Source organism: Colius striatus, chromosome 4 (genome assembly GCF_028858725.1).
Source record: "Colius striatus isolate bColStr4 chromosome 4, bColStr4.1.hap1, whole genome shotgun sequence".
Classification (NCBI taxonomy): Eukaryota; Metazoa; Chordata; class Aves; order Coliiformes; family Coliidae; genus Colius; species Colius striatus.
In genome coordinates, this window is record NC_084762.1 from 44,639,877 (window position 1) to 44,667,823 (window position 27,947).

At 38.0% G+C, this 27,947-nt stretch overlaps 1 protein-coding gene across 1 annotated transcript in view; it reads left to right on the forward strand.

Moving 5' to 3' along the window:
• The window catches only part of LAMA1 (laminin subunit alpha 1), a 104,428-nt gene that overhangs the window by 40,834 nt on the left and 35,647 nt on the right, over nt 1-27,947 (forward strand). Inside the window, exons 9-29 of the mRNA XM_061994834.1 lie at nt 486-591; nt 1,091-1,251; nt 4,642-4,782; nt 5,723-5,896; nt 7,180-7,281; nt 8,017-8,228; nt 9,475-9,586; nt 10,468-10,578; nt 11,312-11,439; nt 13,670-13,756; nt 13,992-14,203; nt 14,665-14,771; nt 15,733-15,913; nt 17,212-17,348; nt 20,755-20,991; nt 23,300-23,443; nt 23,825-24,004; nt 24,620-24,805; nt 25,660-25,787; nt 26,636-26,756; nt 26,868-27,005. Of these exons, the coding sequence (XP_061850818.1) occupies nt 486-591; nt 1,091-1,251; nt 4,642-4,782; nt 5,723-5,896; nt 7,180-7,281; nt 8,017-8,228; nt 9,475-9,586; nt 10,468-10,578; nt 11,312-11,439; nt 13,670-13,756; nt 13,992-14,203; nt 14,665-14,771; nt 15,733-15,913; nt 17,212-17,348; nt 20,755-20,991; nt 23,300-23,443; nt 23,825-24,004; nt 24,620-24,805; nt 25,660-25,787; nt 26,636-26,756; nt 26,868-27,005 (3,105 nt within the window). The remainder of the gene's footprint in view (nt 1-485; nt 592-1,090; nt 1,252-4,641; nt 4,783-5,722; nt 5,897-7,179; nt 7,282-8,016; nt 8,229-9,474; nt 9,587-10,467; nt 10,579-11,311; nt 11,440-13,669; nt 13,757-13,991; nt 14,204-14,664; nt 14,772-15,732; nt 15,914-17,211; nt 17,349-20,754; nt 20,992-23,299; nt 23,444-23,824; nt 24,005-24,619; nt 24,806-25,659; nt 25,788-26,635; nt 26,757-26,867; nt 27,006-27,947) is intronic.

A 27,947-nucleotide genomic window follows, 5' to 3' on the forward strand; every position in this document is an offset into this window, starting at 1 on the left:
TAACGAAGTCAGAAAGAATCTTCATGACTAGGTGATCTGTCCTGCCGTTGAACAAAGAGCCAAGGATTTTTTTCAGTTCTTTACTCTTTAAAGCAAAGAATCTTTGCAAAAAGTGTCTGTTCTTGTCTTAAACATTTCCATAGTCTTTGGCAAGCCATCACAGTGGTAAATTGCTGTCACATTAAAAAAAAAACAGTCTGTAAATGTACATGTCAGGCTTCAGCTTCCAGGCATTAGCACTTCCTACACCTTTCTCTGTGCTACTGAAGAGTAAATTTTGTTCTTGCATGTGAGTTTTACCTAGGCTCTAATCCCTTGATCCTCTGTTTTCTAAAATTGAAATGATTTCCTGATCTATTAATGCACATTAATTTTTCCAGTCTTCATTTGTATTAGTTCTACTGGTCCCAGACAAGAAACAGATGTTAACTTTATTTTTCCCAGTTAATAACTTAATAATTTGACAGAGAACATTTGTTTTGTAGGTTTCTCCCTATGAAGACCACCCCTGCCATCCCTGTGGCTGTGACCTGTTCGGCTCTCTGAGTTCTGACTGTGTTAAAGATGAGCACCATTCTGACTCACAACGTGGTAAGGGAGTGGGAAGCACCTTTTCACTAGACTTCAAATCTGGCTATATTTATGGACATTGAAGTTTGAGGGAAGACTCTCTAGTTGTGAACGGCTGACAGTTAGGTACCACTTCCAAAACAATGGTAAAAATTTAGAAAGCATAGTTGAAGCATAACATACTTTCAGGATTTTAAGTTATGTCAGATCCCTGAATGCATTCTTGTGTCAGGATGACAGGCCCTGACTGTGTAAAACAATGTGAAAGACACAGATCTAACATTGTTTGTGAAATCTGCTACACCAGTCACAAAATCTGTTTTGCTGCAGTTTCTGTGTGTTTGGTGCTTTAAATATGAAAACTAGATGATGAGACTGACATTATGCCAAGTAACTGTGTGAAGTGTAACATGAAGGGTAATAAAAAAGGAATGCTTAATTACTTGCATCCTCTGAGACGTCTTGGATCCAGCCTACTGCCTGCTCTTATTTATTTGTTTCTGTATTTTTGCTTTTCAAGGGACTTGGCCAGGTCAATGCCAATGCAAAGAGGGTTACACAGGAGAAAAATGTGATCGTTGTGCATTTGGGTATCGGGGCTATCCGAACTGCCTGCGATGTAACTGCAGTCTGATTGGTAGCATTAATGAAGATCCATGCACAGAACCTTGTCTTTGCAAAGTGAGTATTAAACTACTGTATTTGTTTAAAATTGAATCTATGGATTGATTTCTAAATTGTTTTTTAATACGGGAAATTACTTCATTAACTGGAGAGATCACTTCTTTTATATGAAGTAACCTGGTGTAACTGTATACCTGACAACCTAGAACTTAAAATTACTAACTAGTCTCTATACTGAAAAATATGACAATTTAGACTGTATAGTTCTATATGTTACTAGTAGGCCATTTTCTATAAAAACGGGCCAGACTGACATTAAAATCCAATAATAACTGCACATGTGAGTGTGAAAGAGAATCACAGAGAGAATGACAGTATGCCTAGTTCGGTTTTAGAGATGAGACAATATTTCTCTTCCAAGTCACTGATTTCTTGTAAAGAAAAGATGTATATATAACATCTGCTTTGTGTGAAGAAACAGCCTGCATTTGGAAAGAACTATTGGAACAATTACGTTACATGTATGTATGGAATATTTAATTATTTGAGTAAAAAATAGAAACATTTAAAAAATGTTATGAGAGCAGTTTCGCAACCTTCTTTTAGTTTTTGGTACATATCCAAATGCCTTGAAATATCTTGCAGCTGTAGACTCTGTCCAACTTTATTACAAAGCTCTGTGTCAGTATTTTAAAAAGTTAAGCTTAATTTTCTGAACCAAATGTTAGCTAGTAGTTTATATATTTGTTGCCAAATACAACAATGAATAGGAGCCAGAAAAAAACCCCATGGTTTGTTTGACAACTTTTCTGAAACTTCTTAGTCCTTTTGCATAATTTATCTGACAAAAATATCAAACATATAAATATCCAGAGTCTGGAAGAAAGAAATAGCTACAATGGCCAATTTAAATATGAAAAAAGAAACACAACTTTTTGCAACTAAGTGGTGAGAATATTGATATATACTGGACAAGAAACTGTCTCCTTTCAGTACAGTTGTGGACATGAGATTTTTTTTTTGATGACATAGAGATTTTTTAGATCAGATTACTGAGTGTTACCAGTGAGCAACCCTTGTATAGAGGTGAGAAGAAGGAAGGAGGAAAGTTGTGTGCTCTAAATATCAAATGAAGAAAATGGTATTTCTAAGCCTATGTAGTCTCTGTGAACACAGTAGTGCAAGCTATTCTTTTTTTATACTCTGAGTTTCATAATTGATCTTTTGTGAAACACAGCTATTGGGTATGAATTTAATTTTTCTTTAATAAATTAATAATAATTTCACAGAATCACAGAGTCCTAAGGGTTGGAAGGGACCTCAAAAGATCATCTGTTCCAAGTCCCCTGCCAGAGCAGGACCACCTAGGGTAGGTCACACAGGAACTCATCCAGGTGGGTTTGGAACATCCCCAGAGAAGGAGACTCAGCAACCCATCTGGGCAGCCTGTTCCAGTGCTCCATCACCCTCACAGTGAAGAAATTCTTCCTTATGTTTTTTTGGAACCTCTTATGTTGCAGCTTGGACCCGTTGCCCCTTGTCCTATCATTGGCCATCATTGAGAAGAGCCTGGCTCCATCCTCCTGACACCCATTCTTTACATATTTGTAAACATTAATGAGATCACCCCTCATTTTCTTCTTCTCCAGCTGCCTCAGCCTTTCATCATAAGGGAGATACTCCACTCCATCGTCTTGGTGGCCCTGTGCTGAACTCTCTCCAGCAGCTCCCTATCAAGGTCAAATGTGTGATCCAAGTGCATCCTGAAGACTTAAGAAATAAAAAAAATCTGAAAAGACCATACAAATATTATTTCTGTAAAAAATCTGAGTTTTTAATATCCTATTATCCGAGGAGGCCTTTGTATGAGATTTTTCTGGACTTGGGTTGTTAACAAATAAAAAGCAATCATCCTTAACCCTTGAATCAGAGCTAAGGATCATAAATTTTTAATATAGTTTAAAACCAGTCATAATTAACTTACAAAGGCAAATAACCTACCTGTTTAGAAAGGTCTTATGTAAACTTGATGCACTGTGAAGTTCTGTTCACCTTTGTAGTGAAGTTTTCCCATAGTAGCAAGCAAAGTTTGAGATGGAGGAGTGATGTGCTTCCAAATTTTGTCCTGATAGGAAGCTAGGTCTGGAATATCTTTCATATGAGGAAAAGCTGTGGGAACTGGGATTGTTTAGTGTAGAAAAGAGGAGACTGAGGGGGGATCTCATTAATATTTACAAATATCTAAATGGTGGGTGTCAGGAGGTTGGGACATCCCTTTTTTTGATGGTATCTAGCAACAGGACCAGGGGTAATGGGATGAAACTGGAACACAAAAAGTTCCATTTAAACATAAGAAAAAACTATTTCACTGTGAGGATGAGGGAGCCCTGGCACAGGCTGCCCAGAGGGGTTGTGGAGTCTCCTTCCTTGGAGGTCTTCAAGACCTGCCTGGATACATTCCTATGCAACCTGATCTAAGTGAACCTGCTTTGGCAGGGGGATTGGACTAGATAATCCTTTAAAAGTCCCTTCCAACCCCTACCATTCTGTGATTCTATGATCTGAATCTTGTCCTTGGAAGTGAGAAATGTTCTATGTAGTAGAGAATATGGAGATAGACTATTGACACAGCTTTGTGGGCATTTAGTGTATAGTTTCTCTACTAGTTCTCTTGTGAGCAGCAATTGTCAGAACTTTTTTTATAAATAGCTACACATTGTCTGTAAATCTTACATTAGAAGAATTGAGTCACAGTTTTGGATTTTTTTGTTTGAAGATTCTACATTGGAAGGGGTATGTAACAGTATGCTCTGAACTACCCAGTTTATATGGTAAGGAGGCAGCAAGCCAGTGAAAGGAGCTAAAGGCGTAGAGCACCTTTGCTTTTGGAGTAGGAGTTTCTGAACCTTAACTAGAATATATTAGGAGGAAGAGCTGCCAGCTAGCATGAGTGTATGTGATGTTCCTGCAGGAAGGGGTGGCAGCAGTGCTAGGGATCACAGTGTCAGAATTAATAGGTGTTTGAAGACCTGTTTCCTTGAAGCTGGCTGTGGTAATTTCAGCTGCCTGGTGAGGTATGCTGGATATAGACCATTTGGTTTCAGTAAACATGGGAGCTTTTCTCCAAAGCAATCTACAAATTCAATCTACAAGAGGTAGACTTGGAAGCTGGCAAAAGCTTTTCAGACACTCCCCATATGCTGAAATTTCACTGCAATAGAGCCTTTGCCAGGGCATACTTACATTTTGATGAACTGGCAAATTCTGATGAATTTTTCTAATCAGTTTTGGTTTTAGCCTCTCAGTCTTACTCAATAATCCTGCTGTGCTGAAATCTGTTTTCTTTTATAATATTCTGAATGCTGTTATGCCTAAATCCCATCTAATCCACTGTGTGTGTTACTATAATAACGCTGACATGAAACAAATGTTATATGCCATTGACAGGAAAATGTGGAAGGTGAAAACTGTGATCTGTGCAAACCAGGATTCTACAATTTGCAAGAAAGAAATCCTCAGGGCTGCACAGAGTGTTTCTGCTTTGGGGTTTCTGATGTCTGTGACAGCCTAACATGGCCCATCAGTCAGGTATTTATATATTACGTCCATGACCAAATATTCTTTCCCCAGGCAGATGCAAAGTTTACTGCATTTTCTTTGACATACATCCAAGTTAACTCTAAATTCTGGCATGTGTCTCCATACAGAGAAATGAATTTTCAATATCATTCGGCACCTCTGATGTAGTCGATGTGTTATCCCAGTGCAGGCTTTGGCCCCACTGGCTTGCAGTAATACCAGAAGCATTGAAGTAATGCACTGAAAAAAAAATGTTTTTTTCTGACCTTAGACTGTTAAAGTTTCTTTGTGCATTGAAGAGATGAAGCTAAACCTGTTTCCTTGTGCTCATACCTACTGGACAAAGCTAGACTGACCTCTGACAATATTGTCAATACTTTTTCTAAGAAAAAGAGAGTGATTATAAATGTCACTGTCTTTTGAATAGACATTTCAGGGGGCTTTGAGGACACTATTTTTTTGTTCCATATCTTTGCAGAGGTAGACATACTTTAGGCTCCTGTTTTGTGTGTCAGTAAAAAGAGGGAAATACATACAATGGAGTGAAATTTTAAGATGCTTCTATAAAACTCTTTTCAGTGAAAAGAACAAAGTTCTCTCATCTTGCTTATTCTTCGAGGACTCTGAATTTAACTTTCCTCTACCTCAGTCTTATCTTTAAATGGGGATGATAGACCTCAAAGCCCTTCTGTAGTTCTACTTCAGAGTTACATAGGTATAATGATAATTTTATCGGGAGATTGAAAATCACACTCATTATATTTTTGTTCCCGTAGAGGGGTAGAGCCAATCCTAGTTTAAAGTGACATATTTGTATGTATTGGATGTCATACTGTGTTTATAGATCCATCAGTTTGAATTAATATCTAGGGACAGGTTAAGTTAATGACTACTTTCTGAGTGATATAAAACCTAACTCCATTAATAGTATCTCTGTTATTTCTTGCAGATATCAGACATGACTGGATGGCATGTTACTGATCTGTATACTGTAAGGAGTGTGCGACCTCAGCGAAGCCAATTTGATGGACCACATCAAATAAGTATTAACAACACGGAGGCTGTGAAAGTACTGAAACATGCTTACTACTGGTCAGCACCTGAGACCTATCTAGGAAATAAAGTAAGTTCTCAGCTAGTGTCAAAACTCGTAACATATTAGTCTAAACATATTCTGTAATTAAAAATTACACCTAAGCCCTGTTATTGCCAAACTTCTCAATCTATCTCTGCTCTTCAAATCATAGTGTTCCTGGCTAGACATTCTCAATACTCTTTTCTTGCTCTTTGAGCTTGTTCATCTCCCAACTTCTCTCTCTGCCTATTCTTGCCACAGTATAATTTCTTGTTTTTACTCATGACAGTTACTAACTTGCATGCTCACATTCTCCATACTTTCTGGCTTATGTCTAAGCTTATACCCTTCACACTTAGTCCAAGACAAGATAGTAAAATTCCTCTTATTTGACTAGTGGCCATATTCCATTTTGCATTTATTAGTCTCCAACAGCTAGTCTTTGATTTTTGCCCTGGTTACTATCTAAAGCTCTGAGATCAGAATCACAGAACAGTTGAGGTTAGAAGGGACTCTGGAGATCATCTTGGCCAACCTCCCCGCACAAGCAAGATCACCGACAGCAGGTTTCCTAGCACTGTGTCCAGAGAGCTGCTTCTGAGTAACTCCAAGGATGGAGACTCCACAAACTCCCAGGGTAACCTATGTCAGTTTTCAGTCACCGTCACAGTAAAGCAGTGTTTCCTGATGTTCAGAGGGAACCTCCTGTATTCGTTTGTGCTCGTGGCCTCTGGTCCTATTACTAGGTACCACTAAAGAGCCTAGCTCCATCCTCTTTGCATCCTTACTTCTCACCTTGGATTGGTCCAATCTCTTTGCCCATTCGGCTCTGTCCCTTAGTATGGCCGCAGAAGTATAACATTAATGGGCAGTTTTGCACAGGCTAACACTCAAATTCTGATCTCTTATCATTTAATGTAGGTCTAACTGTTGGTAAAGGTCTTTTCTAACCAAAATGATTCTACGATTCTATAATTCTCTGATTCTACTACTCTTTCATTTACTTTGAAGTAGTCAGCAGCAATTGCGGGACTAAGGAGCCTGGAAGGTGAAATATGGAGTGTGAGTAACTCAAACATGCTGTTTCATTGAATGAGGATGCTTACCTGTATCATCTGTAGAGCCTTCAGCTAGCTTCCCTCACCTGCACAGCAACAAGCCAGCTCTTGTCCCTGTGCTGATACACATGGCGTGCTAATTTTTCCCCAGAAAGTGGTATTTGTAAACCATGCACTCATATAATTTGGACGTTTTACTGTCTCATGTCACTTTTTTTTTTGTGCTGATTGGAAGTTATCATGTGATTAAGACTCTGCTTTTTATCGTTTCAGCTCCCAGCTTTTGGTGGAAACTTGAAGTATACGGTATCCTATGATATTCCAATGGAGAGTGTGGACAGTGATATAGTATCTAGTGTGGATGTCATCATTCAGGTGGATTTTTTTTCAGCTTGTTGCTATTCAAAAATTATCAGGAATCTGTGAAGAGATTAAAAAACAGGAAAATATACCAGTATTTCTATAGTAGTAGTTTTGTCAATTTTAACTCCTTTCTTAGAAGTCACTACCAAGATTTTGCTACTACTCATTTATCTGATTTCTGATCCATTTGTCTGAAATTGTAGGTATACAATACTAGTTTTAAATGAGAAATATCTACATTTAAGCCTATGTATAAACAGTGAGATATTCATTAACAAATGCACATGGCTCTGTTTATGAAAGAAACTAAAATAAACTGGAAGGATTCATATTTATGTGAGAGGTGAATGTTTGGATGTTTACCTACTTTTCTAGATTTACGTTGCAGTTAAAAGGTAAGGCTCTATATTGAATCCAGGCACTTCCAAAGAATCATTGCTTTGTAATACATATGTAGTAATAGAGGAAAGGAGAAGAGATTCTGTTTGATTAAAAAAAGAATTAATTATTTTTCCAAAAGAAAATCAAGTATTTTTGAAGTCTCTGAGCAAAAGAGGAATGGGATTCCAGTCTTCTTGAAGCCATGGAAACTGCAGACCTTTTACTTGCTCTTTTTCTAGTGCAAGAAATCTAGTTTCATTGCCTCCTTTCTGTGTTACCTGGATGTATATCTGTCACTAAATGTAATTGCTTATTAAAATTTACATGCAAATGTAAGAAATATTTTTCTCTGCCTTTCAATTTCAGGGTAATGGGCAGATTTTGAGTACAAGAGCGGCAGGCTTGTCATTACAGCCTTATGAGGAGTACTCTAATACAGTGAGATTTATATCAGAGAATTTCATAGACTTCAATACAAAAAAGGCTATAGACCGAGAAAGGCTGATGACTGTTCTGGTAAATGTGACCCATCTTCTGATCAGGGCCAACTACAACATTGCCAAAAAAGCTGTATACAGGTGAGAGAGAGAAAACATTCAAGTTAATCTATATACTTCTGTTATTTTTGTGCATGTGAAACACAATTCATAGTGACAGTATTCCTAAGGTTTTATGTTAAAAATTTCTAGAAGAATTTTTTTTTTTATTGTATTTTCTCAGGTGGAATTCATATGGAATGTGTGGAAAAGGACATTTATTTGTTTCATAGATTTCTGATAGCAGAAACATTGTTTTCTGCTTTAAAGAAATACTGCATAAAAGCCCTATTACAATGGCTGCTTTGTGACGGGGAAATATCCCTGAAACTCTCAACAATATGCCTGTTTTGGTATGTGGCAAGTTAATCCATCACTGACTATTGCAAACCTGCCAGTAAAGACATCAGCTGTGTTTTCTTTCAATGTCTGTTTGTAGATGTTATTGTGCTCATCTCTAAGGGAGTGCTTAATGGGAAAATTGGACAGGAACAGATTAACTGGTCATTCCATAATCTGAGGTCAGCATTAGGAGTATCAACATCAGACTTTACAGATCTGTTTTACCTGTTCTCTTAAGATATACTGGAATAAAATCTTAACGTTCTCAAAGGAATCAGTTCCAGCGCTTCATCATTTATTTCCTTAATTCCCTCAGCCTTACCAGTAGCCTTTCTTCCTCATTCCCTGATTTGGAAACATTTCATGTCAATACCATCAGACTTCATACCAAATTACTTTGTACTCTTGAGGACGGGTGTTGTTTATGTCCATTTGGGAATGTGTTCATATTTCTGAAATGTTTGTAGAGATTTATTTAAGTCATTTTAGCTGTGACTGAGAAGATTGTCTCTGCTGCAAAACACCATTGCTTGTAGTAAGAGGTTTTGCTTTGTTTTGTTGTGCTGTGCCAATGAACTAACTGGTGCTGTTTCTTACTACTTACCAACCTGCAATTATGTTAAACATAGTGCAGTAAAGCTATCTATCTTATTTGAGGACACCAATAGAAGGGGAAAGGTTTTGTTTTAACCTGTTCACAAGAGAAGAGACAACGGTAGTAACACTAATGATAACAGGAGGAGTGCACATCTACTCCCAGAATCGCAAATGGAGAGATAAGAGTATGATCATAGTGTTTTTTTTACAGCAGAGATCTGTACCTGTTCCTCATCTGTTGCTGCCGGGAAGCAGCACTCAGTGGTGTCACTCCCCTAGAAGCAAACTATCCTGATTTAAATCAAATTTGGGCAAACAAGTGATGTGATGTTTTCGTGTTTGATCCTAGACTGGACTCTGTGACTCTCGATACTGCAACTGCAAATGTTATAGATCTTTCCTCAGCACCAGATGTGGAATTCTGTGAATGTCCTCAAGGTTACACGGGAATATCCTGTGAGGTAACCTCTTACGATGTTTTATGTATGCAAAATTACCTCGTATCTGAAAGCGTCTAAGTTTTAAAAGCAGGCTGCCTTTAATTATACTGCCATGAAAGTATATGTTCTTTGCTGAAATACTGTCTAGTATACAGTACTCAATGCTATAGATATTTTCTTCCAGATACACTAAATGGAATTTTAAACTTGTTTTTTGAATTCTGTTTGATGGCACTAAAAGATCATGATATATTTCAGAATATCAGTGCTGCAGAGGAGGCAGCTGTAAAAGCTCTGCAGAGCTGTTTTGGGCTCACTTACTCATTAATAACATTTTTCTTGCATCCTGTACAGTTTATTTCTGTTCTATGTCATTAGGTTTATGGAGGTGATAAGGAATCTTAGCAGGGAGAAATGCTAGCCTCGGGAAGATCCCACAAGGGTCAAATGGATCATGCAAGGTGGTGTCTTATATATCTGGGAATGGAAGATTAGGCAGGCAGACTCCTGTCTGCAGAAGAGCAGGAGTTATTTTGACAATTTCAATATGAAATGTGTGATAGCATTGTTTATGATTGCAGGGGAGGAAGAACATGTGTGTTTTATTGTCCCATAATAAAGAACTTCACATATTCAGCTGCACAACACTTAACTTCTGTGCCTCCGGGTACAAAGGACTGAAACAAAGTTTTACAGAGTTAATTCTTATCCCCTTGATCCAGTGCAACTAAAAACCAGTCACTAGAAAGAACTGCAATGCCATCAATAGAGTTGAATGAGCATTCAGTTACCACAATGTGAATGAGTCAGATGGTGGGTAGTTGGAAGTGGGCTCTTTGAAAATGTTTTGATGTGTACTTTTAACACACATAATGCTTTTTTTCTCCCTCATCTCCTTCCAGTCCTGTCTCCCTGGGTACTACCGTGTGGATGGAATACTCTTTGGAGGTATTTGTCAACCCTGCAAGTGCAATGGACATGCAACGGAGTGTGATATTCATGGTGTTTGCTTTGTAAGTCATCCTTCAAAGTGGTTGTGTTTAAAGCATCTGTTTAGGAATTAGAAGAGCATTTTGGCTGTGGGAGACAAATTTACAGTGGATATAAATTTCAAGCTATGGGAATGAAGTGTTTGTTTTTCTTGATTTTCGTTATTACTTCAGAATAAATCCAGGGAGCTCCATTAAAGCATCCTCCAGTAAAGAGCTTGGGGTTATTTTCGTGTATCATTTCAGGTGGGGAATAATCACAACAATGATAAAAATATCACCTTATACTGGTTGATAAAAATCTTTGCTTGCTGCAGGTAACAATTAAATTTTTTTCTGCAAGGAACAAAATGTTTTGCATGAATACCTGTTTTCAGATATATATGCATCTTCCATGACTGACATTAGTGGAAATTACATATTACCTTTGAAGAGAAAACTTAGCTTTCAGATCTCTTTCAAAGTTTAAAGGTCACAGAAGTAAAAGGGCTAAATGCCAGTAAGAAATATATAAATTTGTTACTACAAATGTGTGCAATGTGCAAAATATATTTATAATCAATGTGACTGGTTTTGGGGTGTAAAGTGTATTTTAAAATGAAAGAAAGAAGCCCACCCCACCTATTTTCAAAGCTCTGCTCTGTTCTTGATTGCTGTCTCCTTGAGTGTTATACTCTATACAGACTCCTGCAGAGATCCCTCAGGCTGAAAATCCATCAAAGGCAAACATGAAAAGACTTTTTTCCATGTCTCACAGGCTTGTCAACATAACACGACAGGACCTTTCTGTGATCAGTGCTTGCCTGGCTTCTATGGAAGTCCATCCCAAGGAACTTCTGAGGACTGCCAGCCCTGTGCATGTCCTCTGATTTCTGCTGCAAACAAGTAAGCTGCTTATAGGAGATTTTCTTTTTCTTCAACAAAATCAGACAGTGAGATAAAGAAAAAAATGTTGTGAAAGCTGAAGGAGAGAGAAAAGGAATTTTGTTCTCCCTTGTCATTTGAACTTATTTCATAGAAACATTGTTTTTCCAGGTAGAGAAACGCATAGACTAAGCGGAGTCAGGCTGAGTGAACTGGTGCAATTTGTATGTGAAGATTGAAAGTTATACTTAGACCTATCCTTGAACTTGGCAGCAAAATCACCTTTATCTTTCATGATGTTTCAGAAAACAACAGGACAGAAGAGTTGCATCTGAAAAAGGGGAACTCAGTACAGAAATTGGATAGATTTGCTAGGAGAAATGGAGTTTTGGGAAGTTTTAAAAATCTTCCTTCACTTAAAAGGAAATAAAAATTAAAGAAAAGTTTTTGAAAATGATAACTTTGCTTTGATGTAGTGTTTAAAGCATTCATCACAGTATTGTTTTGGTTGGAAAAGATTTTCAATATCATTAAGTCCAACTGTAAACTAAACACTGCCACATTCATCCCTAAACCACGTGCCTCAGCACCATGTTTGAATATCTCTGGGAATGGTGACTCTACCACCTCCCTGGGAAGCCTGTTCCAATGCTTCACACCCCTTTTGGTGAAAATTTTTTTCCTAATATCCAATCTCAACCTTCCCTGATGCAACTTGAGGCTATTTTCTCTAATCTTGTCACTTTTAACTTGGGAGTCTTGACCAAAACCCATCTTGCTACCATGTCCTTTCAGGTTGTTGTAGAGAGATTCAAGGTCTCCCCTCAGCCTCCTCTTCTCCAGACTAAATATCCCCAGCTCCCTCAGCTGTTCCCCGTAAGACCTGTGCTCCAGACCCTTCATCAGCCTCGTTGCCCATCTCTGGACACATTCCAGCACCTCAATGCCTTTCTTGTAGTGAGAGGTCCAAAACTGAACACAGTACTCCAGGTGTGGCCACACCAGTGCTGAGTACAAGGGGACAATCACTGCCCTGGCCCTACTGGTCATAGTATTTCTGATACAGGCCAGGATGCCACTGGCCGCCTTGGCCACCTGGGCACACTGCTGGCTCACGTTCAGCTGACAGTCAATCAAAACCCCCAGGTCCTTTTCCTCTAGGCAGCTTTCTAGTCACTCTATTCCAAGCCTGTGGCATTGCATGGTGTTCCTGTCGCCCAAGTGCAGGACTTAGCACTTGGCCTTGTTGAATCCTGTACAATTCACATTGACTCATAGCTCGAGCCTGTCCAGATCCCTCTGTACAGCCTTCATACCCTCAACAGATCTGTGTTCCCACCCAACGTGATGTCTTCTGCAAATTTACTGAGGTTGCATTCAATCCCCTCATCCAGACCACTGTTAAAAATACTAAACAGATCAAGCCCCAACACTGAGCCCTGAGGAACACCATATGTTACTGACCACCAGCTGGATGTAACTCCACCAGTCTTTGTGCTTAGACATCCAGCCAGTTTTTCACGCAGTGAAGTGTACACTGTCTAGGCCATGGGCAGCCAGTTTCTCCAGAAAAATACTATAGGAAACAGTTTCAAAGGCTTAATTGCAGTCCAGGTAGACCACATCCACAACCTTTCCCTCATCCCCTTAGGGGGGGTTACCTTGTCATAGAAGGAAATCAGATTAGTCAAGCAGGACTGTCTTTCATAATGCCATGCTCATAGGGCCTGATCACCTGGTTGTCCTGTATGTACCTCACAGTAGTTGAGATCGTGTGCTCTATAACCTTCCCTGGCACTGAGGTCAAGCTGACAGGCCTGTAGTTCCCAGGGTCCTCCTTCTGGCCCTTGTTGTAGATGGGGGCCACACTTGCCATCCTCTAGTCTACTGGGACCTCCTTGGTGAGCCAGGACTGCTGGTAGATAAAGAAAAGTTGCATATTGAGAACTTCTGCCAACTCCCTCAGCACCCTGAAGTGGACCCCATCTGGCCTCGTAGACCTGTATGTGTCTAACTGTTGCAGCAGGTCACACACTATTTCCCCTTAGATTCTGGGAGCTTCATTGTGCTCCCTGTCCCTGTGTTCCACCTCAGGGGGCTGAGTGATGTTAACATCTAATTGATGTTAATCTGGTTTGCTGTTAGGTGGCTGTATAGATAGGTGCATGGGATTGAAAGATGGGTTTTGAATGTTTATGGAAGTCTTTTGATTCTGTGTATTGACACTGATTGCCATAAATATTGTTGATAGTTTCAGTCCTACTTGCCAGCTGAGTGAAGGAGGTGGAATTGTTTGTGACAAATGTCTTCCAGGCTATGCTGGTTCTCAGTGTGAAAGGTATGTACACTAGCTTTGCGTAGAGTATCTGCATCGTTGCCATCCTGTCATCCTGCCTCCCTTGAGTTGTTCATACCACATGTAAAGAACATTTCCAGTAAAATACTCCTTCCTGTTTTGTCTTTGCTTGTGATACAGAGGCATTTTAGATAAAATTGAATAGGAAATACCCCTTGGGTGAGAAGAGTAGCTAACATTACTGCATTCCAGCTAACAGTTTCAATGTCTGGTGCAGGTGTGCTAATGGTTACTTTGGAAATCCACTCGTTCCTGGACAATCGTGTACTCCTTGTGAATGCAATGGCAATGTAAACCCTCAAGAAGATGGCCACTGTGATACCTTCACAGGACAGTGCTTGAAATGTCTGGAGAACACAGCAGGCCACCACTGTGAGAAGTGTGCTGATGGGTATTATGGGGATGCAGTGATTGAGAAAAGCTGTCGTGGTAAGTATTGTTACTCTCAAAATACAAAGAACACAAAAAAGTGGTGTATCTGTAACAGAATGGATGGTGATATATGCACTTTTACTGATGGTGGAAGTGCAGGTTGAAAACTATGACACTGAGTTAGCCTGAGGGAGAAATGTATTATGCTGGGGTCTGACACTTCATACTCCTAAAGCTTACTGGCTTGCTTAACGCCATCCCTCTGGTGACCTGCTGTAGACATTTGCTACTTCTGAATGTTACAAAACAAACTTCTCAAATATATCTATTCACAGAGGTGTTTTTATTGTCTTTTAGCCTGAAAGTGTAGTACGGGTATAACTGTAGTATATTAACATCTATGGGATATGAACAGATAAACCACATTATCAAAATTTGGAATTCTGTATAATAATTAATGCATATAGATAGACATTAATACATTTTTTTTGTTTGGTTTCTTTTTGTCTAAACATAAGCCTGTGAATGCCATGTGAATGGTTCCATTTCAAGTACTTGTCATCACGAGACAGGCTTCTGTCAGTGCAAATTAAATGTGATTGGAGAAAGATGTGATAAGTGCATGGTAAGCAAACATTTACCTGTTCCTTATATATACATTTTCTTGTACCTTGGTATTCCTGTCCATCCATAGGTATTCATTAGAGCTGATAAGAGAAAATAGCACGAAATATATTTAGAGGAGAAGGAACCTGTTGCTGGAGCGGAGACCAAAGGTTTGTCTGCAGAGGCTTTTGTGTTTTCAAATTGCTCTGTCTGTGCTCTTTGCAGATGTGAATCTCTGTAGTTGACTCAGCGCCCTTCTGAATAGAGCAGTTCAGGCTAATGCTGCACTCACTGCCAACTGTACAGTCACATTGGCTTAGCAAAAAAAAACAGAGTGCTGCTGACAGACCTGAAGGGATCTTAGCACTGTGCTTCTGCAAAATGAAGTCTGAGTAGGCATAGCTGAAGAATGTGGTTGATAATAATAAATACATCATTGCTTAATACCAAAACCAGATTCTGCTAACAGACAGGCCTGTTATAAGAACAAGTAGATATTCACTGGTGATAAAAAACGCCAGTTTCCAGCCTTTGATAAGTGTAGAAATGCCTCAAAGACCAGAGCAGGAAATCTGTGCCGAGTTAGTGCCACATGTTTCAATCCACATGTACCACTGGTTGCTGACTTTTGCTATTCTGGTCTTTCATTCACATTCACGTAAATCTGTGCCTGATTCACAGAGCCCACCCTCACCTCATAGAAGTCTTTAAAGTAACCTTAGACTTTAAAAAAATCTCACTGATGAGGTTAGAGGACCACGAGAGCATTTCTGTGTTCATTTTTTTACCAAAACGCATACTAGCATATAGCTGGGAACGGTGAAGAGAGAAGGCCAGGGAGTCCGCCCACAGCAGTCACACAATGCTGACCAGAGTCAGATAAAAATGAAAGTAAACAAAAGAAAATTTAAAGTATACATCATATTGTTTTTAAAAAATTATTAAATATAGCTCAAATGTATTTCCTTCCTGTTCAACAGAATGGTTATTATGGGCTACTTACTGGACTTGGCTGCATTCCCTGCAATTGCAGTCAATTTGGCTCAGTCTCTGAGGACTGCAATCATCAGGGGCAGTGTCACTGTGTACCAGGAGTGACTGGAGAAAAGTGTGATCATTGTGCTCATGGCTTTCATAGTTTCCAGGATGGTGGCTGCACACGTAAGCTCTAATCCATGATCCTTTCAGGGTTTGTCTGGAATTTCTTTCAGCAATATATTTGATGTTAAACACTGGCAAACATCTGTTGGAAAAATTTGTAAAATAGTCTACTAATACTTTGATTAAGCTAGGGAAAAAAACCCCATTTATTTTATTGCTTGTTGTGTGGTTCTTTGTAAAAGGTGGTATCTGTGGAATAATAACTCATAAAGGTTGAGTGAGGGAAATACTACATCCTCAGTAGTTCCTTTCTCTCTTTTTACAAAACACTTCATTTTTTTCCCCCTAAAAGTTAAGAGCTACTATTTTTACAAATTTTTACCTTATTTTTTCATTTAACTCTTGAAAATGTATTTTATACTTTGATAAGATGTCATTGACTATTTTCCAATCATCACTTGGGTGTGTACAATTTTTAGTCATGATATAGGGGAAATGTTAATCCAAATGGAGAGCATCAAAACATCCAGTTTATCAGGTGAATGAGATGCCCTTTTCTACACAGTATAGCTAAGGGATCACCTAACTTTTCTCCAACCTGACAGAAACATTTTTTGTGTCTCAAATAGTATAGTAATATGAAATTTGCAGTGAGATTGTGATAGGAACCAAATATCCCTTAGGTACTTTTAACCATTTCAGTCTCAAATTTTTTAAATGTTACTAGACAATTAATAAAACCACTTTTCTGAACTTCTACTTTTTAGCAAGAATAGTATTCATAGAATTGTTTAGGTTGGAAAAGATCTTTCAGATCATTGAGTCCAACCATAAACCTAGTCCTGCAACATCCACCACTAAACCATGTTGCAATGTATTGAGTATCTTAAATAGACAAGTGCTTCCTGCAACAGTTAGTTATTATAAAAAACTATCCTTCTCTATCATTCACTAAGCAATTATTGAAGAGTACTAGTTAATCCTTTCACCTACTTGAGAACATTATAGTATCTATTGATGAATTCTGTATCCTCTATAACTGTTTTCCTACAAATTTACTCTGCTTCACAATAATTAAATAACATAATATAAACAGAATATGAAACGTAAATATGAAATGCTATGTCAACAAGAAATAATGGGCTTTCAATATAAAGATGTGATATCACTGTGTTCATAATTTGTTTCTCAGTGATTAGGGATGCCATGGAGCTCCTAGTAGAATGGCTAAACTGTACTGCCTAATTAAGAAAAGTAAGACTCAGTGGTCTTGGAGTTTCTTCTCCAAGCAGAAAGTACACTTTAGCTGCAGCTAAAACAGGGATAAAGTTGTTGATTTAGTCCTGTTTCTCTTACAGCCTGTGACTGTGCTCATACTCAAAACAACTGTGATGCTGATTCTGGCCAGTGCATTTGTCCTCCTCACACTTGGGGACCAAAATGTGAACTCTGTGAAGAAAATTACTGGGGACTCTCTCCTAAACTTGGTTGCAAGGTATGGTTGGTAGATGTATGGCAACAACTGGTAACAAAGAACATTGTTTCTGTGCTAGTCAAAGAGTGATAATATTATGGTTTTAAGAACAATGAAATCTAGCTTATCTTGAAAGTCATTATGCACTTTTTTTCCCCTGAATATTAAAAAAAATGGTGTAAGTTCATTTTTCATTAATGGAAAAATGGTAACTACCATTATCTCGGCTTAATATTTATGATTTATCAGTAAAATGCCAACTCTCTGCAGATCCAAGGAGTAACAGTCGTTTACACAGTTAGGTTCATACAGTAAATTCCAGATATTGCACTGAGGCAATCTTTATTATATAAATATTGAGACTTTTTTGATGCAGAATTACATTAACGTAATGGGTAATTTCAATGGAGAAACCACAAAAGCAATCAACTCTGTCTGTCATTATATGCAGTAATTAGTTAAGAAGTGCAAGCATCAAGGCAAATTGTTGTCTTTTTTATCTCTTTAATTTTTTAGTGTAAGAATGGTAAAGTAATCCTGCAATCTCTCTTTAGAGTTTACCATCTTAGTGATTTATAGCAAGTTGGCACAAGGTCTTTAAACCACAGTCATCCACCAACTACTGTCATTCTTACCTACTGTTATGTAAATACAATGTGCTGGTCCCTGTGCACTTCCCTCAGAACTGTTCTTTTCATAGGGTGATTCTGCAGCACTTGCCGATGACCAAGTTTAATTTAATATGTTACTACTCACTTTTGCTAAGTTGTTTAGCATTCTTTTTGGTTACAGAATCACAGTAATTAACATTAATTTCTCTAAGGTATTTTAGACAGTATCATGATGCAACAAAAAATACTGTCATCCACAGGTAACAGTCCCAACAGAGTCTCTCTTGTGCTGAATAGTCAGCTGTGGAAGGTTGAAATTCAGTACAATGTCTACTTGCAAATGCTGGAAACGCTCTTTCATACTCTCCACATGGATGAAACGGAGGAGATACTATCTAGTCTGGTTTTGCAACACAGACTCCATTTGTGGGATACTTCACATGGCTCTGTTTTGTGCAATTTTCTTGATATTCAGCATCCATTTCTGGGTGTAGTGATGGAGCAGAGCTAGTCATATTTTGCTTGCAACCCTTTTTAAGTGTGCTGCAGCATAGTTGATTGTACGTTAGAGTTCTTGTTTGTCTTTATCACATATGGATAGATGTAAATTATTTTTATTATTATGATTCTTAAAATAGGGCTTAACATTCAGAGCTATAGACCTTTAACAGTATCTGGAATCCAATGTTCTCTACTTGTTTTGTCATAAAGTGTATTATACTGGGCAATGTAGTACCTAGTGCTTCCAGCTACAGTAATAGCTGTTAAGTACAAAGAGTGAGTACTAGCAGTGAGCAGTGAACTTGTGAAAAATGCTAAAGGATACATAGTGATGCTGATAGATTTTGTGGGTCTTTGTGTAGAGTGCTTTACAATGTAAGGCTTTTCATATTGAAGTTAAGGACTCGGGAAGGATGCTTACAGTCAGATGACGATAGATGGAATATACTTTTTGCCTGCACTGTTAGAAATAACCACAGAGCAAAATTGGACTTAAGTAACCACATATGTCAAATTAAGACTGAAGATTAGATCCAGTCTGCTTCAAAAAGAATAACAAAGCACATCCACTTCCTACATTCGATTTATAGTAACAGATTCATATTACTGCTTGCATAATAAAGGATGGACTCTACCAGGTAACAGTATTCCTTTGGTACTGAGCTATAGTGTATGCTGAGCTCCCCACCTTTGAATGCAATGATTTTCTTGATTCCTTATCAAGTAGTAAATGAAGCTTCAGCAACTCAGAGAGAAAGCAGTCATCTATGAGAGGTGGAAACAGGGCTTGATTCCTTGGGAAGAGTACAGAAACATTGCCAGAGCAGGTGGGGGTGGGTGCAACCAGGAAGGATAGAGCCCTTTTAGAATTAAACTTGGCCACAAAAGTAAAGGAAAACAAGAAGAGATTTTTCAGGTACCACAGCAGCAAAAGGAAGATTAAGGGGAATGTGGGCCCACTGCTCAATACAGAAGGTGCCCTGGTGACCGAGGATATGGAGAAGGCTGAACTACTGAATGCCTTCTGTGCTTTGATCTTTACAGCCAAGGCCGGTCCTCAGGAAGCCCAGTCCAGCAAGGATAGTAGGATGGCCTGGGCAGCAGAGGATTTGCCCTAGGTGGGTGAGAAAGAGGTTAAAGTCTTGTTGGCCAAGCTTAATACTTATAAGTCAATGGATACTGATGGGATGCATCCGAGAGTGCTGAGGGAGCTGGCTGATGTGATTGCTAAGCCTCTGTTCATCATTTTTAAACAATCATGGAGGACAGATGAGGTGCCTGAGGACTGGAGAAAGGCCAATGTCACTCCAGTCTTCAAAAAGCGCAAGAAGGAGGACCTGGGAACTATAGGCTGGTCAGCCTCACCTCCATCCCTGGAAAGGTGATGGAACAACTCATCCTGAATGTTGTTACTAAACATACGAAGGAAAAGATGGTTATCAGGGGAGTCAACATGGATTTACCAAGGGGAAATCCTGTTTGACTAACCTGATAGCCTTCTACAAGGGCATAACTAGCTGGCTAGACAAGGGGAGAGCAGCAGATGTCATCTACCTTGACTTCAGCAAAGCTTTTGACACTGTCTCCCATAACATCCTCATCAGAAAGCTGATGTGGGCAGTGTGGCTTGGATGAGTGGATGATGAGGTGGATCGAGAGCTGGCTGATTGACAGAGCCCAGAGGGTGGTGATCAATGGCACAGAATTGAGTTGGAGGCCTGTGGCCAGTGGAGTTCCACAGGGATCAATTCTGGGGCCAGTCTTGTTCAACATCTTGACCTGGATGAGGGGACAGAGTGTACCCTCAGCAGGAGGTCTCTTCCAACCCCTACTATTGTATGATTCTATGATTCTAAGATGTAGACCCTAATAATGCTTCTTGAAATCTTAAAAGAATGTCAGTATTAAGATTTTTCTAACTTATTTATAAATTTATTATATTTACAGATTTATTTCATCCAAAATTTATACAACATTAGTTTAATTGCTGCACTCAATACATAGTATTTGAAGTATTTGGGTTGTTTTTTCTGAAACAGAATCCTTCAACTCCTTTGATTCCCAGCTCAGATTTGGGAAACAATAAAATTTCTTACTTTTTACAGTTCAGTGTTTACTAGAAATGTAGGGGTTTTTTTTCAAATACAAACCCAACCACCCTATTTCTGTGTGGAAGTTCTTAACTTTTTTATTGTATACTAATCGTTGACAAACATTGAATATTAACAGCCACTCTAAATTTACTGTGTTGATTCTGTTTTAACAATTGTTCTTAAAGATCTGCTATTTATGAACAATTCTTCTTTTCATCTAAGGCTTGCAACTGTAGCAACATTGGTTCAGCTAATCTCCAATGTGATGTATTAACTGGTCAATGCCAGTGCAAAGGTGCATTTGGAGGACAAGACTGTTCCAGGTGTGCATTAGGCTACAGGGACTACCCAGACTGTGTTGCCTGTGACTGTGATTTAAGTGGAACCAAAGTGGAGATGTGTGATGGCACTGAAGGACTTTGTGGTTGTGAAGAAGAAACTGGCATCTGCACTTGCAAGGTACTGAAGTATTCAGACCCTTTTAGGGGTATCATTGAGGTTTTCTGGACTTTGATTAATTACATAAGAGTCATGGAAGCTGCAAGGCTGAAGGGAATTCAGAAGACAATCTCCATCCCTTCTTTGAGACATTTCTGAGTACGTCTAAACCACCTCTAAGGAATTGTCTGTGCCAGTGCTAAACTAGTCTCATTAATAGTGAAGTTAAAAACCACAAAATGATGTTCCCTGCTTTGGGCTGACACAACAACAGCTGCAGTCAGAAGAGATGGCAATGTTGCCAACATGGCATAGTTCTCAGAAATTCCTGTGAATTTTTTTTTTTTTTTAATGCAACCAGATAATTTCATTTCTAGTTTGCAGTCATAAAATTATTGTGGCACAGTACTGTAGCTCTCTTTTAGACAGAGTTCATGGAATTTGTTGTGGATGTCTGTGAAGAAGCCGGGGTCAAGACCCATTGTATGCCTAATCACAAAATGTCATTTACAGCTGAGTAATGGTGAATTGTTGCTAAGTTTACAAAACAGCCACTCCTTGTCTGATAGAAAATGACTGTTTTCTTTCTAGTCTTGTACAGGATTTGTCATATTTCATGACTGGTCTCACTGCAGTCCTAAATTCAAATAGATTGCATTTACTTAATGTAGGATCCTTGTGTTTATTCTGTATTAAGTGAATTTCTTATAGGAATTAAGAGTCCTCCTCCTTGTGACTTAGAATTGTAAGGTAGAAACAAATGAGAATACATTTATATTGCTTTTCCTTCTGCTCTTAAATTTCTGTCTGCCTCTTTTTGAACAAGACAAAGTATTGGCCATAAGTTCTGGGACAAAATTTTCTAAAAAATCTTGTTAAATGTGTGAGAATGGTACTAGGGACTTCATTGTCACTACATATAAGTGCTTTCTGATACCAAAAATAATGCTGTATGAGCCATTTTTAATGGTACATTTTCTTTTTATTTATCTCATTGTTTTTTGTAGTTGCATTTTGCCTTGCAAATTCCAATAACACTAGTTTGTAACTCATATGAATGATTTCTTAGTTGCTATTTAAAAGGTTCGTTTTTCTCAGTACACACAGAACACTGGAGAAGAACCATCTGTAATAGACAGAAGTATTCTGATGTAGTGAGCAATACAGAGAAAATATTTCTACCTCAATCCAGGAAAAACTATTCCTTCATAGTGTCTAGGAATACTTTGCTACAGACTTGTACTTCCAAGTGCGTATCAAATTAATTGATATCATCTTGAAGTTTCTGAGAAGACAATCTCAAATAAATAGTTGTTTGTTTTGATTTTTTTTCGCTTAAGCATAAATTCCCTACACATTGTTTTGGCAATCAATTATTTCATTCTCTGTGTAGAGATAGATAGACAGCACTTGTACAGCTTCTTCCAGACTAGATATGAATTTTTTTTTTACAAACTAATTAAATGTTAGAAATCTCTAGTGAAAAAGCTATTATATTCTTATCCTCATTGTACAAATGGAAAAAATCAAGTACAGAAAAGGTTTTTCTGCTCAGACACATATGGTTTTATTAGATTTGGGAACAGTGCATTGATTCAGATGATGTAGCCTGGTCTCTTGAAAATCTGAATGATAATAATAGCATGAAACTAATAAATACAAAATGGAAAACAGCAACATTATTTTAAAATATGATTATCTTGCAAGTTTGTTTCCTATTCTATAACCAAAGGCTGTGCTTAAGAATAACTCATGTATATTAGAAATAGTGAAGTCTGAATTGACATTCTTGTATAAAAAAAGGAAACATTAAACACAGAGACTGAATAGTGTAGATTTTTCTGAAAAGGTGGGAATCAGTTCTTGAAAGACTGAGTGATAGAAAAGAACTGACTTAAGGCAACAGGGGTATGCCTTCATTGGTCTCTCTCTAGACTTCTGGTTAAAAGGTACAAGTGGGCACTGAAGAAGTTTTGAGTACTTCTTCAAGTTAGACTTACCACTTGGGAAAAGAGTGCAAAAAACCAAACTGTTGAGAAAAGGTCCTCTGATTCCTATTTATACTGAACAGTTTCTTTGGCTTTGAGAGAATGTTTTCCAGGTGGGGAAGGCAGTATTTTTTAGTCTTGAATGGAGATGTATAGTCGCTAATTTTTGCTAGAAATTTGATTACCTGAGTTTAGCTTGGAAGTTCCATGTACTGCATAGTAAAAGAGTATAGATACAGTAATTGACATACTATTTCTTCCAAAAGGAACTATCCCTCATTCAGCTAGCAAAATAACATGATTGTGCAATTAATATTTTTTTTTTTGCTTATTTCCTCCAGGAAAATGTATTTGGTCTACAATGCAGTGAGTGTAAACCTGGAACTTTTGCTCTGTCTGCTGACAGTGCACTAGGTTGTACCTTGTGCTTCTGTTTTGGGAAGTCTACATTTTGTTCAGAACTAGAAGATCATGTGCGAATCCCTGTAAGTAATGACAGATATACAGACAGAATTTGCTGTCGCCCTTGTTAGGGACCACTCTTGTGTGTGTAAGGCTGTGTACATTTCATGAATTGCTCGGAATGTAGGTTAGCAAGCTGCCAGAGCCAGTGCCATAAGGCAGAACAAAGAATAAAGCAAGACATAAGTGGTCACAGTCGTATTTCTGAAATGTTGTGTTTCCCTCATCACTGTTAAAAAAATAAATGCCAAACATGTTTCCCATTTTTTTTTTTTTTGGTTTTGGCATTTATTACTCTTAAGACGAACTATTGACTATCTCAAAGTGGCTCAAACTGTTAACACTGTATTCCAATGAGAGAGAATATTTTTGTTGAATGAATCTTTTTGCTTTTCATGATGCAGATAACCTTAACTCCAGATCAGTCCATTCTGCATGTAGTAGCTCAAAGTAACCTGACTGGAACGGTGGAAGGAGTATTTTCACAATTTCCTGATGTTTTACTGGATGCTGCCATAGTCAGAAAATACTTAAATACAGAAACATTTTACTGGAGGTTACCGGAGCAGTTTCAGGGAGATCAGGTAAGATTATTAAATAATTAGAATGCTTTGTAGATAATTTTTTATTGTTTAATTGTCACTTTAACTTGTAACTTTTTCCTGTGTTACTTCTATTCTTGTAGCTCATAGTATAAATAGTATACATAATAAATAACTATTCAGTGATTGAACTTCTTTATAGAAAGCACAATCAATATATTTACATTACCCTTTCCTAATGAGATTTTTCTTGACCCTGTAAATTGGTAACACCCATATTTAATTACTTTGTTACCCTTCAGAGATCATATAGGGAGAGAGAAGGAATGATGTATTCAGTTTTACTTTAGAAACCTGAGTTTTCAACCTTGGTGTCAGATTCACTATATAGATCATGAAATGTCTATTGCTTAGAAATTAAGTGAAAATTGGGGGCACACTTCAAAAGGAGCTAAAAGAAGAATCTGAGACTGCTTTTTAGAAATATGCATTTAACCTTGATGTAAAAACTGCTGAGTTTGTCATTTTTCCTGTTTTATTTCCAATTCTTCAAAGAACTGACATTTTTCAAGCCTTCTGATTATAGCATTTTTTTTTTTTTGGCTAGTAGCTGTAACCTTGGAATAAATCAAAGTAATAATTTTTTTATCCAAACAGCTCATGGCCTATGGAGGAAAGCTGAGATATACTGTTGCTTTTTATGCTTTGGATGGCTTTGGAACATCAAATTTTGAGCCACAGATTCTAATGAAAGGCGGTCACACCAGCAAGTTGGTCATCTATGTAGACATGCCTTCTCCAGAAAATGGAGTAAGAACTGAGAAGGAAGTAGAAATGAAGGAGGTAAGCCAAAATATTGATATGGAAATACTTCTATGAGCTTTTACAGTAAAAACTGTATATATTTAATAAAATACTTTGAAAAATTAATATCTGTTTTCAAATATGCTGAGTTAATAGAGAGCTTGGATTAAAATGAATGTATTTTATGGTAAAAACGACTGGGAATATTGTGCTGTAGCAGAAAATGTTTTGACATTGCTTCCTTTTTTGGAAGTGCTGAAGATGTTGCTGAAGTTGTTGCTTTTCAAACATAGACTTGGATTTCCATGATAAATGACAGACAGCTGGTATTGTCACTCTCAAGCAATCTTATATTTTTGTAGCCTGTATGTTACACTCACAGTCCAGGACCACCATATGGGAAGTTAATCCAGTGCTCCTGCCTAGCACGAGCAGCAAGTTGCAGCAGTCTCCACCAGACGGTTTCAGAGGAGATAATGAAGACCTCCTCTGGTTTCTAGGACTCTCTGCTGACTGGGACTAAACTGAGGTCTAGTCTCTCTTCTTGACAGGAGGCAGGATGCAGCTACAGCAGCTGTTTCCAACTGCACACAAAATGAGTGCTGAAAAGTCCTGGTTCTTTTGACAGACTGAATTTTCCAGATCTAGCCAGAGGAAGCTGTGCCATACAAGCCTGGACTGCTTTCCTGTAGAAACTGGTTATGAAAGTTGACTGCAGGGAAGGAGAGGAGAAATTATATGTTCTAACATGGGGCAGGATTTTCTGGGACCTAGAGTTTAGACATAGTCACTGTAAGTGCATTTCTGAAAAAAGAACACATAAGGAGGAGCAGAGTATTATTTTGAAGTGAGCTTGAACACTCATGGATATAAAATGTGTTATGTTTCCCTAGGATTCTTGGAAGTATTTTAACTCTGTATCCGATGAGCCTGTCTCACGTTCTGATTTCATGTCTGTGCTAAGCAATGTTGAATACATCCTTATCAAGGCAGCTTATGGCCAAGGGTTACAGCAAAGCAGGTAAAACAATGTCTGATTGCGTTTACTGTAATTTATCCTAGAAACAGTCCTGACAGTAAAAGTTATATGGTAAAAATGTAACTCAAATCAGAGAAGTTTCCTATTTCCTATTTTATGGCTTTTGTTACTCTGATAAGAAAACATTTATGACCTTTAATGGCAGCAGAATTCCTCATTAATTCATTCTATGAAATACTTAATACCTCCATAAAGAAGCATAGAGCATTATAGGCAGATGTAGTGTTCTGCAGGATGTGTGATATAATTAGATGTTTTCTAAATGATTTCTTTCCTATCCTATGAGTATTGAAATTTTTGTGGATTTTTTTTTTGAGTTGAAATGCATGGTCCCCTGAATTCTTGGATTTGTACCAATCTAAGTCTCTGTAGTTTTATGCACACTAAGCTGTAGTAGTAAATGGTGCTCAGAATGGTAGCATTTTACTGCCTATTCGAACAGAACTAGGTTATTGATGAGAGGGAGGAGATGGAATATGGTCATTGCATCTGTCAGTTTGGAAACTTAACAAGACAAACTAGAGATGCATTCACTGTGTCTTCACAACTGTGAGGAAGTGTGGTTCCACCTCCGGATTTGGGATTATTTTTGATTCACATGCCCTCAACTATATTTTTTTAGCTCTGTCCAAAAAATCCATGGGACAAAACAGATGTATTCTGTCAAGTGTTTCAGAGGCAGAAATACCTACTTTTTCATAATAATGGGATATACGGATAATGGGAGATTTTATGTGTTAGTCCTGACCTTGAAGCATAAAAATGTTGGAATCTGTTTTGATCCTAGGACTTCTCAGATGTTCACATTCTCTTCTGCATGTATCTTGTAGAATTGCAAATATCTCAATGGAAACGGCGGTGAAGTTTGAAGAAATGCATCTAGGCAGAGCTAGAGCTCATCTTATAGAACAATGTAGATGTCCTGCTGGTTATGCTGGATTGTCCTGTCAGGTACAGAATCCTTGAATCTTTTTTGTGTGTGTAATAGCGAGACAATAAGGCAAGTTACCTGTTGATAGCTGTGACAATACATTTTTTTTATTTTACTCCCCTTACAAATAGAGCTGTGCTCCAGGATACTACAGGGGAAAGCGTACAGAACTTGGTGTAAAAGAGTCTTACGCTCTGATAGCACCTTGTGTGCCATGCCAGTGCAACAACCACAGTGAAACCTGTGATCCTGAAACTGGGAAGTGCTTGGTATGTATAATTTATACATTTTTCAATTGGTTTCACCTGAGCATACTCTGACAATAACCTGTGGAAGGCGTTTCCTGGGAGAAAGAAGTATATGGGTGTACTATTTGGATGAAGTATCATCTCCCCAATAACTCTGAAAAATGGAAAATCTGAGTAGTATTTCCCTTAGGATCCATTTGATAAAATTATCAAGCTTTTTGTGTACTAACATCTTAAAAATAATTAATAATTTTATTTTTTGTTTTACTTGAAAAATAACTCATGTATCAGTTCATTTCATTTATTTTTTTCGTAAGACATTTTGGGCTTCTGTCCTTGGTCTGGCCAAGGTCTGCTAAGACACACAAAAAAGAAGGAAGCAGTAAGTCATACCATACCACAGACTAGATCAAGGTCAAATTCTTTGTCTCTTAGGAAGAAAATCCTAAGCTATAAGTGAGGCTTTTTTAACTCCCAGAGACTAAAATAAGTATAAGGATATGCCTCAGCTATAAGAATATGCCTCAGCTAAGTTAATTGGCTTCTATCATTTTATCCCAAAGGTTGCAAAGAGGGGCCTCTTGTGACTAACACATTGCCTGCCTCTCTTTTGGACAGCAAAATCTAAGTTAACCAAATAAGGCACATTAAGTCTGTTTTCTGGTATGACTTGGAACACTTTACTGAAATGTTTTTTCAGTTACTTTGCTGTTCCAGTGGTGAATTGGTTAGTTCAAAGTCAACTTTTGTTGAATTAGTTCTTGAAGGCAATTTCTAAAGTGAGTTTCTTTAGTTCTTCGGGCTTTTTTAAACTATTCTTTTGTTTTCAAGTTTGTCCTAAAGTATGTATCTTATGAGTAAGAACTATGGTTCTCATTTTTTTATCCAAGACCAAAACACATAGGTCTTTTACACAAGTGAATATTAGTCCTTCTTCCTCCCAGCGTCTCATTGCAGTCACTT